At 45.2% G+C, this 18159-nt stretch overlaps 1 protein-coding gene across 1 annotated transcript; it reads left to right on the forward strand.

Moving 5' to 3' along the window:
• The first annotated feature begins 9797 nt into the window (after nucleotides 1-9797).
• LOC102937254 (olfactory receptor 1038-like) lies at nucleotides 9798-10760 on the forward strand. Its single transcript, XM_037901476.2, has one exon. It carries the CDS (start codon nucleotides 9822-9824, stop codon nucleotides 10758-10760), a length of 939 nt encoding a protein of 312 aa, XP_037757404.1. The 5' UTR covers nucleotides 9798-9821.
• The last annotated feature ends 7399 nt before the right edge of the window (nucleotides 10761-18159 follow it).

Consider the following 18159-nt stretch of genomic DNA (forward strand, 5'->3'; position numbering starts at 1 on the left):
TAACGCATATCTAACTAGATTGCTTATTAACCCTTTTCAGGAGTTCTGACCTGCATTCCTGCTCTGGTCCCAGCAAAAGCATCACACAGACAGAGAGAACCCTTTCTTTTCACCCCCCGCCCAGCTTTGAAAGTATCTTGTCTCCTCATTGGTCATTTTGGTAAGGTGCCAGCGAGGTAGTCTAAGCTTCTTAACCGTTTACAGGTGAAAGGGTTTTTCCTCTGGCCAGGAGGGATTTAAAGGTGGTTACCCTTCCCTTTATATTTATGACAGCACATCTAGCATAACCCACATTCCAGTTATGTCATATTTACACTCACAAGCATATTTCTAGAAAGCATTATGGGGTGCATCATCACACTCTCCTCCTGAACTTACTGCCAGAGACTTGGACACTGTCCATGGTGGAGGCAGGACATGTAAAATCCCTGTTTGTTTCTGTTCACACCCTCTTGCAGTACCTTTAAACCATATGATGTCATTCATAGGTGTTCTATCAGGATTTGGGGATCTTGGTCCCTGGAAGACTGAAAACAGGTTGGGGTGTAGTATTGCTAATTGAGGCAGACAGCAATATCTGTTAAAGTGTAGCTGTCTTGGCATTTAGCCACCAATGCCATGAGGCAGTGTGCCTCAGTTTCCCCTTCCATACAGCAGCGTAGGCCTGTTATGCTTTTCTGCTTTGCCAAGCTTCCAGCCTCTTTACAGGAATAAGCCGAAAAGCAACATGATTGTGGGACTGTCTTATCCTCCCTAGCATGAACAAAAGTTGTTTATACAAAGCAGGTGTGTCCCACATCTTTCAAGTGTTTACCACGAGTATTAACTCCTCTGTCTTGACCCATAGATGAAGTAGCAAAAGACACAAGATTATAAGGAAATCTTCGGTGGACAGGCTTTGTTCACGCAATTTAGCTTGTTTAGTGTCTATTGCATTTCCCAATTCCTTTGTGTACCCTGGTAGGGGCTCTGATGCAGATTCTTCTGCCTCTTTGGAGAAGGTTTTTAATTCAGACATGTGTTTGAGGCTTTGGCAAGGAAAGGGGGCACTGCAACCATGCCTGCCCTCGGCCGCTCCCTCTTGTGAAGCTTCCCAAATGCAGAGATTTTCTCCCACCATCCTTGAAAAGACAGTGTTATTTTTATAAGGGTATCAGGAATAACATTCTTTAATGGAGTGCTTTGGATCAGTAAGATCCCCTCAGTTACAACAGGTCAGTTGGGTAGACTCTCCCCTCCCGGCGATCTGACCTCCAGTCTTCCCTTAAAACCTGATTCACAGGAGAGGAGTTTGGCATTTTAAATGCAGATTTTTCATCCTTCTCCTGGGAAAATGCCTCCCTACAAAAGGTGGGCAGCCTCTCTGATCCCCCCTCACCTTCCATCTGGACTTCCCTCTCTGGGCCAGACACTCCTGTGTCCAACAAAAGTAAAGGTGATTCTGATCCGGCTGTGAACTAACAGCTACCAGCTAGGACAGACCATTATCTGACCAGCAAAATCCCCCTCTTTCCTTCAGGTTGGGCTTGCTACCAGCTACAAAGTCCCTGGGGTGTGTTCCCACCAAAGCGGTTACCAGGACCCCAACTTCCACCTTTGGGGTACATGTTTCTGTGCACCCCAGAACAGTGCCTATCCCCTGCCAACCTGCAACTTCCTAGCAGTCATCAGCTGGGACGGCCTCCTTGTTACAGCTGGAGCATTCCCCTCCCGCAGGCAGATGATCACAGGACAGGAGATGGCTTTGTCCAGCCCCTCCCTCAGGGACTTGCCTTGAGCCCCGGAGCTACAGCAACTGGTTACAGCCATTCCTGCCCCAAAGGCTGCAAGCTTCACTGCTACAGAAGAATTTAAGAGACTCTCTCCTATTCCCCCACTAGCCCATGTGACTTCACACACACACCCAGCCCCGGTGCTTTGAACACAAGATTCCTTCTCGCTGTTAACCAAGCCAGGGACAGATTCCGCCACATTAAAGAAATCATCCCCAGTTGGAAATGGTGCAAAATTGTGTGTCACTGTGGCAACAGTCAGCTCAGCCTGCAAATCACCAGTTTCCATGTGTGCCTTAGCTAAAGGGGCAAGGACTTTGTAACCTCCCACCAGTTCTAATTCTGCCATTTTCCCTGGCAACAAATCCCTCTCCTGTATCAGGTCCCTCCTGACCACAGAAATCTCTGCACCCTTGTCCCTCAATCCCAGGAGAACTTTCCCATTCAATTTAACACCATGCATGTTCTCACTGCTTGGTTGAGTAGAAGCCCCCTTTACAAATCCTGGGTGGAAAGAGGTAGCAGCCTGGCTCTGAGAAGCAGCAGCCTCATGTGTTACCTGCTGCCTGTTCCCACTCAGCAAAGGACATTTATTCCTTAGGTGCTCAGTGGACTCACAATCTGAGCACCTCTTGGGCTCCTCTGCACGTACAGGAGACTTTGGACAAGTAACAGGGGAATGGGGAGGTGAACGCCCAGCCTCCTCTTTCCCTGTGGTAAAAGAGTGATTCTGCTTCCCCCAACCCTGTGTCCCTCTGCCCCTGGTTTCTGTTTAACTGCAGCTTGCGAGGGCTCAAGAGAGTCTGCAAACTCAACCAATCCACCCACTGCATCCACCTTTTTCTCCCACAAATACTGTTTTACATCATCACTGAACATATTCAGGAATTGTTCCTGAGTAACCAAATCACACATTTCTTCCAAGCTTGTAATGCCTTTTCCCCTCACCCACTTATCGAACAAATCTCTCATTTCATTTACATAAGCCACATTACTCAATCCAGATCCCCGCTTAAGAGTCCTGAATTTAATCCTGTAGGTTTCAGATGTAATCTGAAACTGTTTCAAAACTAGTTTCTTAAATTTACCATAGTTTGAAGCATCATCTATACACATATTATTGAATACATCCAGATCTCTTCCAGTCAATTTTGCGACCAATGTGGTCATTTTTTGATCATCAGGAATTGTATGGCAGGTGCACAAACATGATGAAATATTCAGCAATATCAGTGGACTTCATCATCCTGCAAACATTGTTTCTCCCATCTGTGTATTTTGGGGAAGTGGGGCAAGCTGCTGGTGGGTTTTGTCTTTTCCACTCCATAACAGCCATTTCATGCTTCTGGGCCTCAATCTGGGCGTGCTGCGTGTGTTTCCTGGTCTCTTAACTCCAGGGCTCATTTGTCTCTGGCTGCCTCTGCTTCCCTAGCCCTTTTGTGGGCAACTTCTTCCCTGGCTGCCTCTGCCTCTTTGAGCTTCAATTGAAACTCCATGTCCTTTGCCTTCTCTTCTGCTTCCACTCTGGCCAGCTCTACCTTAGCAGCTGCCGCACTGGTAGTCATTTTCCTGCTTTCTTGTGCTGGGCCACACCCCCTCTGCAGTTCACTGAAACTGAGATGCACTCAGCTCAGGGGCTTCTTAGTTAACAGAGACTTTCCCAGTACCCAGTGTTCAGCCTTTCTGGGCAGTCTGCAACTTCTGCAGTTCTAGCTTCTTTTGATCTTCACTCTTACTTATTTTGCTTATTTTTCTGTCCCTATTTCCCTTACCCGAAATAAGCAAACAGAAAATAACAAACCAGTAACCACTTTGTCTGTTCTCCACCCACCACACCCAAAACTCACTTAAAATCACTACCAGTGTCTCAAAGAAATCAGCTTTGCACAGATTCTGCTCGACTACGCCACTGTGAAGTGTTGTGTCACAAAAACCCCTTTGGGACTGCCACCCGATGTGCTGAGTCTCCCTCTGAGCCTGTTTTCCCTGCCAGCTTGGGACTTCAGTACCCTACCTTGTTTGAGCTAGACATACTTGCCTGCTGCAAACCCAGATCCAAGTCTCAACCACATCCCCTATAAGCTGCAGGCTTAATTGAAAACAGCTTAAGAAGTGCTCCTGTCTCTAACACTCAGATACCCAGATCCCAATGGGGTCCAAACCCCAAATAAATCCATTTTAATGTTTATAAAGCTTATACAGGGTAAACTCATAAACTGTTTTCTCTTTATAACACTGATAGAGAGATATGGACAGCTGTTTGCCCCCTCCCACCCCCCAGAATTAATACATTCTCTGGGTTAATTAAAAATTTAAAAAGTAATTGTATTTTATTAAATACAAAAAGTTGGATTTAAGTGGTTCCAAGTAATAACAGACAAAAAAAAAAAGAATTACCAAACAATATAAAATAAAACACGTGAGTCTCAACCCAATACAGTAAAAAACTAAATGCAGGTCAATCTCACCCTCAAAGATGTTGCAATAAGCCTGTTTTACAGATGAGAATTCCTCCTAGTGTGGGTCCAGCAATCACTCACACCCCTGTAGTTACTATCCTTTGTTCCAGTTTCTTTCAGGCATCTTCCTGGGGTAGAAAGACTACATTTTATGAAGACTGAATACAAATTGGAGGAGTTTGTCCAGGGGCTGATATAGTCTCTCTGTTGTGGGTGGAAACCCCTTCCCCTCTCCTATGCAGAATCCAGCTCCCAGATGGAGTTTTGGAGTCTCATGGGCAAGGCACATGTCCATGCATGACTCAGTTCATTACAGAACAAAGCCACATTCCCATGAAAGTTCAGATATGGACTGGCATCTCTCAAAGTTCATTTTTAGCTTTAGTGTTTCTTGATTGGGCACTTACAGAGAATAATCTTTTCTCAAGAAGCTGACCAACTGCTTCACTGAGGCTACTTAAAATCAAACACGTACATAACACGTATTCATAACTTTGAGTACAAAAATGTTACATGCTTGCAAACAGGATGACTATATCCAGTAGATCATTACCTTTGCGTAGATATGTTACATGGCCTATCTACCATAAAACATATTCCAGTTATGTCATATTTACATGCATAAGCATATTTCTATAAAGAATTATGGGGTGCAATGCCACATTCTGTGTCACGGACTATAACTTATAGGAAATAAATAAAATTAACAAAAGAATCAGAAGGGAGCTGGCATGCTTGGAGATATTTTGTGGCAGCATCTGAGGAGATCTTGAGTGTTAACCACCAGTTTGGGGAATATTCTCCTTTTTGCAGCTTGTCCTGAACTTGGAATTTTCAGTGAGGACTGCCCCAGGCACCTCCGGGTCACAGGAGGCACAGAAACCAGGAGGAGGAGTTATTAGCATGACTCTTAGAGGAAGTAGGGACATAGTGTTTCCTGTGCATAGACCTGGGGTGAAAGACTTTGGATAGAGAGATCGCTGGTTGTTTGTTTTTTCTAGTGGTGTTCAGGGAAGCAGGACTTTGTGTATATTCTTTGTAACCCCTCGTCCACAGATTATACCAAAGAATATAGCTGACTCGGATCATCAATTTTTCCTCCTAATACAATCGACGCTGCGATGCCTCGCAGGTTGGCACCACTTAGGAGAAGGAGACCCCAACAATCCATGGAGCACTGATAATACCAGGAAAGCCTGAAGACCCTGCGGGATAATTTCTGCTATAATAGTGAAGAAGGGAAAAGTCATCATTGGGAATGTCAGGGATCTCCTTGGTGGGAGGTGATGACCACAATGGTCTTGTGCATCTGCAGCCATGGATCAGTGCATGGGCCCATCCCTGTGGTGACCTCACCCTTTCATGTCAATCAAACACTGCTGTCAGTCAGCACCCCACCTTTGGTGTGACTGGGATATTTTCTAGGTTAGAGGCTGTGACATACCAGGGTCCAACCCAGACTAATCAGCAGCTGTGTCACACCTGCCTGCAACCGGGCAATGCCTTGCTGAAGTGGCTTCCACCTGGGGCACTCACAAACAACCCTCAAGCGTGCAAACCCTGAGCATTTGTGTGTAACTGCAGCCTGGCCAGGAATAGTTGGGTTACACTCAGGCTCTCACCACTCTGGGTTATACTGCAGGGTGACCCCAACACACTCCCCACTCTTCGATTTCCCTCCCGAAATGTACGTCCTGTGCTGCTCAGTCCGCTCCTGGACAATACAAGCTACAAGCTAATATGCATGCAACTCTCAGACACTTCTATTTAAACACACTGGATAAGATAAAACAATAAAACAAAGTGTACTGAATACAAAGATAGATTTTCAATGAGTGCAAATGAGAAGGCATAGAAGTCAGACATGGTTACAAGAAAAATAAAGCTAGAGTGCAACTTCTGCCTAAGTTAACAAATAATGTGAAATTCAAAGCAAAAGTTTCCTCACCACATGCTTTCTGAAGACTTACTTATCAAACTTCTTACGTCAGGACCCCTCTCCCACTCAAATGGCTGCTTCATTTCTCCCTTCAGATGCAGTGAATCAATGGGAAGAGAGAGAGAGGGGGGAGGGGGGAAAGGGGGAGAGGGAGAGGGAGAGAGAGAGAGAGAGAGAGAGAGAGAGAGAGAGAGAGAGAGAGAGAGCGGTGACTTGGGATGTCTGCCCCTTCTTTTTATAGTTCTATCCCCCTTTGACAAACATTTCCACCTGGTTACCGGAAGAGAAAAAATCTTTGTAGAAGGATGTTCCCTGCTGCTTTTTCCTCACCTGTTTGGGCTACCTTTGTTTCCCTTCCTGCTTAATGACTCTGGTTACTGTTTAGATACAAAACTAACCAGTGTACACATTTCTTTGTTGAAGTGAGACAAGTTTGCCAGCCTCAGTTTGGAACATGTATTAATAACATGATACAGTGTAATCTTATAACTTCACATACATTATCAAAAAATGTATTAATATTTGCAATGAGAGCATGAGTATTTCTAGTTGACTCATAGATTTATTTATCATCTTAAACTGAGCACTGTGTGCAGATAATATGCATAAAGAGGGATAGTTTTGTGAACCGCAGAAGTCCGTAGCATGCTGTGGTTTCCTCCTGAGCTCCTCTGGTCATCATGTGATCTCCATCAAGCAAAATGAGTGAACCTATCTTTTCAATTCTGAAGCACTTAGAGGAGAGGAAAGTGATCACGAACAGTTAGCATGGCTTCACCAAGGGCAAGTCATGCCTGATGAATCTAATTGCCTTCTATGATGAGATAACTGGCTCTGTGGATGAGCGGAAAGCAGTGGACGTGTTGTTCTTTGACTTTGGCAGGGGTTTTGACATGGTCTCCCACAGTATTCTTGACAGCAAGTTAAAGAAGTATGGGCTGGATGAATGGACTATAAGGTGGATAGAAAGTCGGCTAGATGGTCGGGCTCAATGGGGAGTGATCAGTGGCTCCATTTCTAGTTGGCAGCCAGTATCAAGTGGAGTGCCCCAAGGGTCGGTCCTTGGGCCAGTTTTGTTCAGTATCTTCATAAATGATCTGGAGGATGGTGTGGATTGCACTCTCAGCAAGTTTGCAGATGACACTAAACTGGCAGGAGAGGTAGATATGCTGGAGGGTAGGGATAGGATGCAGAGGGCCCTAGACAAATTAGAGGATTGGGCCAAAAGAAATCTGATGAGGTTCAACAAGCACAAGTGCAAAGTCCTGCACTTAGGACGGAAGAATCCCATGCACCGCTACAGACTAGGGACCAAATGGCTCGGCAGCAGTTCTGCAGAAAAGGACCTAGGGGTTACAGTGGACGAGAAGCTGGATATGAGTCAACAGTGTGCCATTGTTGCCAAGAAGGCCAATGGCATTTTGGGCTGTATAAGTAGAGGCATTGCCAGCAGATCAAGGGACGTGATCATTCCCCTCTATTCGATATCGGTGAGGCCTCATCTGGAGTACTGTGTCCAATTTTGGGCTCCACACTACAAGAAGGATGTGGAAAAATTGGAAAACGTCCAGCGGAGGGCAACAAAAATGATTAGGGGACTGGAACACATGACTTATGAGGAGAGGCTGAGGGAACTGGGATTGTTTAGTCTGCGGAAGAGAAGAATGAAGGGGGATTTGATAGCTGCTTTCAACTCCCTGAAAGGGGGTTCCAAAGAGGATGGTTCTAGACTATTCTCAGTGGTAGAAGATGACAGGACAAGGAGTAATGGTCTCAAGTTGCAGTGGGGGAGGTTTAGGTTGGATATTAGGAAAAACTTTTTCACTAGGAGGGTGGTGAAGCACTGGAGTGGGTTACTTAGGGAGGTGGTGGAATCTCCTTCCTTAGAGGTTTTTGAGGTCAGGCTTGGCAAAGCCCTGGCTGGGATGATTTAGTTGGGGATTGGTCCTGCTTTGAGCAGGGGGGTGGACTAGATGACACCCTGAGGTCCCTTAAACCCTGATATTCTATGATTCTGTGATTCTACTTTGGGGAGTAACCTAGCAATGGAAGAATGTAGGATACCATGGTGATTGGCATGCTATAAATAGCGAGATAATCTGGAGCACTCTTACATATTTACAGGTTTTACATTCCACCTACTGGGGCCAGGACAATGAGGTTACTCTGAAACCACGAATAACTGAGAAGATATCAGCCACAGCAGCAAACAATTAGTAGGTTTCAGCTGTATCTAACTTTCTGGTCCTTTGATTCCAAATTTGTTGCTAAGGCTGGTTGAAAATTTTTCTTGAGAAGTTTTTTTTTTTATAGGAAATTGGATTTTCCAGTAAACTATTTTTTCCAAGAAATTATCTTTTCCCTGGAAATTATAAGCTTTCCATCAAAATACCAAACTCCCCTCCTCCCTAAAACATGGCTGTGGGACTTTGGTGATGTTCCAGGGCAGTTCAGCAAGAGGAGAGACCATCATTAATCATGGGGGATGTAGTCCAGCCTTGGAGCCTGGCGCATGGAAGAGATTGGTGGTGTGTGGTATCTGAGGAACGCCCGTGGTACTTCCAAGTCGAAATATTAAGTTTTTAGTTAATAGATTTTGGTCTCCACAAAAGAAAAAAACCCTTTGTGGATCAGCTCTACACAGTACCCTGCTTGCACTGAAAACAGCAGGATGAAATATACCCCAAACCTCATACTCTGTAACTCTGGTAGAAATTGCATCAGTTTAATTACACAGGAAGAAAGAGTAGGTCAAATTAATCCCCAGGGCACCAATTATGCGAGGGTAGCTTTGGTTCACTGAATGCATTAATTAGGTGTTGTGTCTCTCTCAGCTCAGGTATTCCCAGTTGCTTCTGGAATCATGTCCCATCGATCACACATCTCAGTATAAAACTTCCCGAGTGGTCCAAAGAGGCAGTTTCTGTCAATGAGGAAACATGAAACATCTCTCTCTGTCTTCTCAGCAGGTACGTGCTATTGTCCTGAATTACAGTCACACACAAAGACGCAGACACCATGGGGATCAGCAGGTACTGAATTCCAGAGCTCCAGCACGAAAAGCCTCAACCCCAACTCCGACCCCTTCAGCTAAAGGAGCGACATCCTTGGTTGGAAAAAATAGGCAATTACCTAGTCACTGAAGCCAGGGCTTCCCATGATGTCTTTGGGTTTTCATACAGTCTCCAGTAAATGCCAAAAAGCTTAATTAGCAGAGTAAGCAAGTTTACCCCAAACGGACATGCCAAGCCACAGAGCTCCCCTTGCCCAAAGAGGGTGGAAAGGTTGGCACTCCTTTACTCTCACCCCTTCTTTAGCTAAGGAATAATCCTTTCATACTGATTCTCTCACAGCAGAGTCACAAGTCACTACTTGTTGCTCGGATTTGTGAACAGGAGTGTTTGTTTGGGGGGCATGATTAACCTGCCTGTCATTGTATTTGCACAGCGTGTGCATTTTATAGAACACCTGGAATGACCAGCTGTGAACATCTGGCTCTGTGGACTAAGCCCTTCCCTGAGTGGGTACTGATGTCCATTGAGAAACTCATCTCCATTTATCTTCCCTTACTTCATTACAGAGAAGGGACAGGATTTCCGCACCATCCACCGGCCCATAGCTCTGCAGCAGCCTGATCTCTGTTCAGAGGAGATGGAAGAGGGAAATCACTCGGAGGTGACTGAATTCATTCTCTCAGGACTGACAGATCGTCCGGAGCTGCAGATCCCCATGTTTGTGGTGTTCCTACTGATTTACGGTATCACCCTGGTAGGAAATGGGGGGATGATCTTGTTAATCTCAATTGATCCCCGACTCCACACCCCCATGTACTTTTTCCTCAGGAATTTGTCTTTCTGTGACCTCTGCATTTCCTTGATAATTTCCCCTCCGATGCTGCTGAATTTCTCTGTCAAGAGGAAACACATTTCTTTCACTGCCTGCACTGTGCAGATGCATCTCTCTTTCTTTTTTGGAGTTGTTGAGTGCCTCTTGCTGGTTGTGATGGCATATGACCGTTATGTGGCCATCTGTAACCCTCTGCTCTATACGGTCACCATGTGTAGGCAGCTTTGTAAACAGCTGGTGGCTGGGGTGTACACTGTGGGGGTGGTGGATTTAATGATATACATGTGTTGTACATTTCAGCTGTCATTCTGCAGCTCCAACATCATCAATCATTTCTTCTGTGACATCCTCCCACTGTTGGCGCTCTCCTGTTCTGACACCCACGTCAATGAGATTGTGCTGTTTGCTTTCATGAGCTGCATTGCAGTGAGCAGCTTTGTGACTGTCCTCCTCTCCTATGTCTATATCATCTCCACCATCCTGCAGATCCGCTCTGCTGAGGGCCGGCACAAAGCCTTCTCCACCTGCAGTTTCCATTTGACCTCAGTCGTCCTGTATTTTGGCACCCTCTTCTTCATGTATTTACGTTCCACCTCCAGCTATTCCATGGACACGGACAAAGTGACCTCAGTGTTTTACACGCTGGTGATCCCCATGTTGAACCCCTTCATCTACAGCCTGAGGAACACGGAGGTGAAGGACGCCCTGAGGAAAGCAATGAATAAACTCCTAACCAATTCTTGAATCTGTTTAACTCAGGACTGGTTTACTGATGGGGAGTGGAAACAGGTGAATTCAGTTCCCAGCCCATTACAAAGTAATTTTTCAGAGCCCGTGGGAGTATTTTTCTTTATTGTACTGTTGTTAGTTTTATTAATTTTTTTGTATTCCTACAAGGTCTGCAGGCCCCAACTGAGATCAGTGTACAAAACATGGGAAGCATCACATGGCCAGGGAGAGAGAATGATTTTATAAATGGGTGGCTAGAGGCATCCACCTTGAGGGTGAAATGTTCAATTTCATGTCTCAGGACATTGGGTAGAAGTTCCAAAGCGGTTTCTGTGACCCAACCTGTTACACAGAATTTAGGAATAAAATTGCAAAAGAGTGTGTGTGTGTGTGTGTGTGTGGGCAGAGGGCGGAGGGAGGATAGCACAAGAACCCATGGAAGGATGGTTTAGGTTGTACATTATGAAACAGATCCCAACAGTGAGGGTGGCTATGCACTGGAATAACTTGCCTATGAAGTTTGTGGAATCTCCACCATTGGAGATTTTTAAGAGCAGGTGAGAGAAACACCTGTCAGGCATGGTCTAGATAATACTCAGTTGTGCTGTGAGTGCAGGGGAGTAGAATAGATGGCCTCTCAAGGTCCCTTCCAGTCCTATGATTCTATGAAAGTACTAGAAGCCCTGCACTTGGAGGAGGGGGGATGCCAGCCAGAGCACTGGGCAGGGCGAGGGACACACACCTGTCAACACTTGATATTCAGCTCCACTGTACCCCCCACTACACACAATACAAACAGTGCCAACTGCACACCAAACACACACACACACACAGCCTGACACTGGGCTCAATCAGCTGGGAGGGCTGGAATATTTTCAACTTGCCTGAACAAAAAGAACCGAAGGGGATTCTGCTGCCCTGGCAGGGAGATAGGACTGGATTTCCCAACTGGTCTTTTCCATCCACAGCCTTTCGAAGGCCTGATTTAGGCCTAAAAAAATAGATCAACAGAGCTCTGTCGCACAGGGCGGGCAAACTTTTCACACCCTGTGCAAGGCACTTAGCTTGTGCTGACCCTAAGTGTCATTTTTCCATTGACCTAGCTACTGCCTCTCGGAGACGTGGATTAACTACATCGAAAGGAAAAACCCTTCCATCAATGTGGAAAGCATCTACACCATGGTGCTGCTGCACACCATAGCTGAGTCAATGTAGTGGGCTTCGTATAGACATTCCCTGACTCAATGGGGGGGGAGTTTCCCCCTTCCCATTAAAGAGATTTTTCTCTCCTTTTCCATCATTCTTCTCCCTCCCTTGTAAAGCTCTTTCCTTCTCTTGATGGGTAAATATGTTCAGAAATTTTCTCTCAGTCTCTCCTTTCAAAGTTGTTCTACTGTGGATAACTAATTAAATAATCATTAAACAGCTTTATGCAGAGTAAAATGGATTTATTTGGGATTTAGATCCCTTTGGGAGCTGGGTGTCTGCGTGCTGGAGACAGGTATCCTGCTGAGCTGGTTTCAGTCTAGATCTGCAGTTTTGGGGATGTGGCCCGGACCCTGGGTCTGTGTTGCAGCAGGCTAGCGTGTCTGGCTCCTCAAGGCAGGGTTCTGGAGGCTCAGGCTGGCCGGGAAAACAGCACACCAGATGAGAGGAGGGAGGGAGGGGGGTGACATGCTTGGAGATACTATTTTGCAGCAGCTGCAGAGATCTTCAGTGTTAACCACCAGTGACCAACAGATGAAGTCAAATACAGTCACCTCAGTTTCATATTATATTCAAAACGCCTCACGGGAGTGACAGCGACAGAGACCAGCTGATTCTCTGGCCCTGTGTGTTCCATTTCCACAAGGAAAGACATAAACAACAATATGAATTGCATGTGCTGTGCATACCCGTTGTCCTGGGAGCAAAGATGCTCCAGGGAGGAAATCTCAAAGTCATCCGAGGAAGCAGCTCCAGAGTATTAAGGGTAAAGTTGGTGTGGTTAGCAAACAGGGAAATGATTCAACTCTTGATTTTACGGTTCTGCTTTTAGGGTTCTGAGCAGGCGCTGCTTCCGTCCTCAACTCATTGTAAGTGAAGGGAGGGAAAACAAAGAGATACCACCACATGATGGGCAAAAAAGTCAGTTTCAGAGCATTTTGGCTTTTAATTGAAATGACATTCATGGAAGGGGAAGGAAGGAACTATCCTGAAAGGATCAATTTCAACTTTTCTGAACATATTTACCTTTCAAAAGAAGGAAAGAGCTTTACCAAGGGAGGGAAAAGAATGATGGAAATTGCTTTAATAGAAAGGGGGAAACTCCCCCATCGATTCAGGGAATGTCTATACTAAGGCCACTACATTGACTCAGCTATGATGTGCAGCAGCGCCATAGTGTAGATGCTTTCCACATGGATGGAAGGGTTTTTCCATCATTGTAGTTAATCCATGAGTCTGAGAGGCAGTAGCTCAGTCAATGGAAGAATGACACTGAGGGTCAGTCCAAGCTAACTGCCTTGCACAGGGTGTGAAAAATTTCCCCGCCTAGTGCGACAGAGCTCTGTTGATCTATTTTTTTAGGCCTAAATCGGGCCTTCGAAAGGCTGTGGATGGAAAAGACCAGTTGGGAAATCTAGTCCTATCTCCCTGACAGGTGCTCTTATAAAATCTTCATTGGTTTAGAGTCCACAACCTTCCTGGTCAAGTTCTTCCAGTGCTTAGTCACCCTCACTCTTGGGATATTTTTCCTAATGCCCAACCTAAACCGCCATTGCTGCAATTGAGGTTCATCAGTCCTTGTCCTATCCTTCCCCTACTCCCACTACATTGTTTTGCAATTTTATTCTTAAACTCTGTGTGATGGGTTGCGTCTCAAAACCCCTTTGGGACTGCCTCCGGATGTGCCTAGACTACCTCTGAGCCTGTTTTGCCTACCATCTTGGGACTTCAGTCCCTTATCTTGTTTGAGCCAGGCATGATTTCCTGCTGCAAACACAGATCCAAGTCTTAACCACGTCCCGCACAAGCTGCAGGTTTAACTGAAAACAGCTTAAGAAGCGCTCCTTTCTCCAGCACTCAGATGTCCAGCTCCCAATGTGCTCCAAACCCCAATAAATCCATTTGACCCTCTATAATGTTTATACTTGGTAAACTCATAAATTGTTCACCCTCTATAACGCTGATAGAGAGATATGCATAGCTGTTTGCCCCTTCCCCTCCCCCCCGGGTATTAATACATACTCTGGATTACTTAATTAGTAAAAAGTGATTTTATGAAATACAAAAGTAGGATTTAAGTGGTTCCAAGCAATAACAGACAGAACAAAGTAAATTACCATAAAAATAAAATAAAACATGTAATTCTAAGCCTAATACAGTAAAAACTAAATGCAGGTAAATCTCACCATCAGAGACATTCCAATAAGTTTCTTTTACAGATTAGACTTTCTCCTAGTCTAAGTCCAGTAATCACTCACACCCCTTTAGTTACTGTCCTTTGTTCAATTTCTTTCAGGGATCTCCTTGGGGTGGAGAGGCTCTCTCTTGTACAAGCTGAAGACAAAATGGAAGGGTTTCCCCAGGGGCTTATATAGTCTCTCTCTTGTGTGTGGAAACCCCTTCCCATCTCCTAGCAGAATCCAGGTCCAAGATGGAGTTTTGGAGTCACATGGGCAAGTCACATGTCCATGCATAACTCAGTTCCTTACAGGCCAACCCCACATTCCCAGGATAGCTCACATGTGGATTGGCATCTCACAATGTTCATTCTTAGCTTAAGTGTTTCTTGATTGGGCACTTACTGAGAGTCTTTTCTCAAGAAGCTGACCAACTGCTTCACAGAGGCTACCTAAAATCAAACAAGTACATACCCAATACTCATAACTTCGAATACAAAATTGATACATGCATACAAATAGTATGAATATATCTAGTAGATCATAACGTTTGCAGAGATATGTTACATGGCATATTTGGCATAAAACATATTCCAGTTATGTCATATTTACAGTCACAAGCATATTTCTATAAAGAATTAAGGGGTGCAACATCACATTCTGTTTCACGGACTATAAGTTATAGGAAATAAATAAAATTAACAAAAGAATCAGAAGGGAGCTGGCCTGCTCGGAGATATTTTGTGGCAGCATCTGCAGAGATGCTGCAGAGATCTTGAGTGTTAACCACCAGTTTGGGGCATATCCTCCTTTTTGCAGCTTGCCCTGACCTTTTTATTTTCAGTGAGGACTGCCCCAGGCACCTCCGGGTCACAGGAGCCACAGAAGGCAGGAGGAGGAGTTGTAAGTTCCTAGAGGAAGTAGGGGCATTGTGTTTCCTGGGCACAGACCTGGAGTGACAGACTTGGGAGTTTCTGAATACAGAGATTGCTGGCTGTTGGTTGTTTCTATTGTTGTTCAGGGAAGCAGGACTTTGCGTCCATTCTTTGTCACCCCTTCCCCAACGGATTATACAAAAGAATGTAGCTGACTTGGATCATCAATCTTTCCTCCTAATACAATGAACCCTGCAATACCTCACAATTTGGCACCACTTTGGAGAAGGGGGCACCAACATGCTCTGGAGCACTGATAATACCAGCCAAGCCTGCACACCCATGCAGGATAATTTCCGCTACCATAGTGAAGAAGGGAAGAGTCATCACTGCGCCTGCTATGTATTCCCTTGGGGGTAGGTGATGACCACAATGGCCTTGTACATCTGCAGCTGTGGATCAGTGCATGGGCCCATCGCTGTGGGGACCTCACCCTTTCATGTCAATCGAACACTGCTGTCAGTCAGCACCACACCTTTGGTGTTACTGGGATATTTTCTAGGTTGGTGGCTGTGACATACCAGGGTCCAACCCAGACTAATCAGGAGCTGTGTCACATCTGCCTGCAACCTTGCAATGCCTTGCTGAAGTAGCTTCCACCGGGGCCACTCACAAACATCCGTCTAGCTTGCAAATCACACCCTGAGCATGTGTGTGTAACTGCAGCCTGGCCAGGAATAGTTGGGTTACACTCAGGCTCTCACCACCCTTGGTTATACTGCAGGGTGACCCCAACACACTCCCCACTCTTCGATTTCCCTCCCGAAATGTACGTCCTGTGCTGCCCAGTCCTTTCCTGGAGAATACAAGCTACATTGTCCATTGTTTCTTTAATAGCACTAACAGGCCTGCAGCTTAGCTTCTCAGACACTTCTATTTAAACACACTAGATTAGATAAAACAATAAAACAAAGTTTGTTGAACACAAACAGAGATTTTAAGTGAGTGCTAATAATGAGGCATAGAAGTCAGACATGGTTACAAGAAAAATAAAGCTGGAATGCAACTTTTGCCTATGTTAACAAATGATGTGAAATTTAATGCTAAAATTTCCTCACCACATGCTTTCAGCAGTCTCACTGACCAAACATCTTCAGTCACGATCCATCCCCCAGTCCAATGGCTGCTTCCTTTATCCCTTCAGATGCAGTGAATCAATGGGCAGAGAGACAGAGAGAGAGTGCACAGTGCCTTGGGATGTCTCCATCTTCTTTTTAGAATCCTACTCCCCTTGAGAAACATTTCCACCTGGTTACCAGAGGACAAAATGTGTATGTAGAAGGATGTTCCATGCTGCTTTTTCCTCACCTTTTTGGGCTTTGTTTGCTCCCCTTCCTGCCTGGTGACTAAAGATTGTGATTTTATTGGGACTGTCACCTAATGTGCTGAAATTACCTGAGTCCATTTTCCCTGCCAGCCTGGGCCTCCAGAACCCTGCCTTGTCGAGCCAGACACACTAGCCAGGTGCAACACAGACTGAGGGTCTGGGCCACACCCCCAAAACTGCAGATCTAGACTGAAACCAGCTCAACAGGATACCTGTCTCCAGCACACAGACATCCAGCTACCAGTGGAATCTAAACCCCAAATAAATCCATTTTACTTTGTATAAAGCTTATACAGGGCAAAATGATAAATGTTTGCCCTCTATATCACTGCAAGAGAGATATGCACAGCTGTTTGCCCCCCAGTAAGAATTACTTGCACTTAATTTATAAATAAACAAAAGTGATTTTATTAAGTATAAAGGTAGGATTTAAACGGTTTTAAGAAATAACAGAGCAAACAAAATAAGTCACAAAGCAAAATAAAACAAAACACGCAAGGCTAAGCTTCATACGCTCAGAGAATATGCTTTATAAAGCATATAGAGTGCAATGTCACACAGAGCTTTGCACAGCACTGGACAGAAGGGGGAATTAAACCTGTATCTCCCACCTCACGAGTGAACACCCTAACTCTTGGGCTAAAAATTACAAAGAGAAGGACCACTACCATCTCCTACGGTGGCTGCATTGCGACCGGCACCTAAATCCTCCCCCTGCGCACACACAGTGTTCTGGGACAAAGCTATTAGGAGTATTTGTAACACAATTGTGAAGAGTTTCAGGTGAATCCAAACAGTATTGTTTTTGACAATAAATGATTAGTCCAGAAGAAATTCACCCATTTCTAGACACAGTTGTGTCTCAACGCTGGGCAATTATATAAAGAGGCATTTGGAGAGGTGACCAACTTAACAAAAGAAGGAAAGAGCTTTACCAAGGAAGGGAGAAGAGTGACATGAAAAGGAGAGAGAAATAGCTTTAAGAGGAAGGGGGAAAACTCCCCCATCGATTCAGGGAATATCGATACTAAGGCTACTACATTGACTCAGCTATGGTGTGCAGCAGTGCTGTAGCGTAGATGATTTCCACATTGATGGAAGGGTTTTTCCTTCGACGTAGTTAATCCACGTCCCCGAGAGGCAGTAGCTAGGTCAATGGAAGAATGACACTAGGGGTCAGTACAAGCTAACTGCCTTGCACAGGGTGTGAAAAGTCTCCCCGCCCTGTGTGACAGAGCTCTGTTGATCTAATTTTTAAGCATAAACCAGGCCTCAGAGAAGCTGCTGATGGAAAAGACCAGTTGGGAAATCTAGTCCTATCTCCCTGCCAGGGCAGCAGAATCCCCTTTGGTTCTTTCTGTTCAGGGGAGTTGGAAATATTCCAGCTGTTCAGCTTCCCAGTAGAAATTATTCTGCATTCTGACTGAGCTCACTGTCAGGCTGTGTGTGTGTAGCAGGCACTCTGTGTGTGTGTGTGTGTGTGTGTGTGTGTGTTTGGTGTGCATCAGGGACTATGTGTGTACATGTGGTGGAGGGTACAGTGGAGCTGAATGTCAAGTGTTGGAAGGTGTGTGTCCCTTGTCCTGCCCAAGGCTCACCTTAAGAAGTGTTCCTGACTCTAACACTCAGATGCTCAGCTCCCAATGGGGTCCAAACCAGAAATAAATCAGTTTTATTCTGTATAAAAATTATACAGTGAAAACTCATAATTTGTTCACCCTCTGTAACACTGATAGATAGTTATGCACTGCTGTATGCTCCCCCTGGTA

Source organism: Chelonia mydas, chromosome 6, assembly GCF_015237465.2.
Source record: "Chelonia mydas isolate rCheMyd1 chromosome 6, rCheMyd1.pri.v2, whole genome shotgun sequence".
NCBI classification, from domain to species: Eukaryota; Metazoa; Chordata; order Testudines; family Cheloniidae; genus Chelonia; species Chelonia mydas.

Bases quoted from the DNA above. Each gene is read 5' to 3' on its own strand.
- LOC102937254 (XM_037901476.2), top strand. From the start codon at position 9,822: ATGGAAGAGGGAAATCACTCGGAGGTGACTGAATTCATTCTCTCAGGA.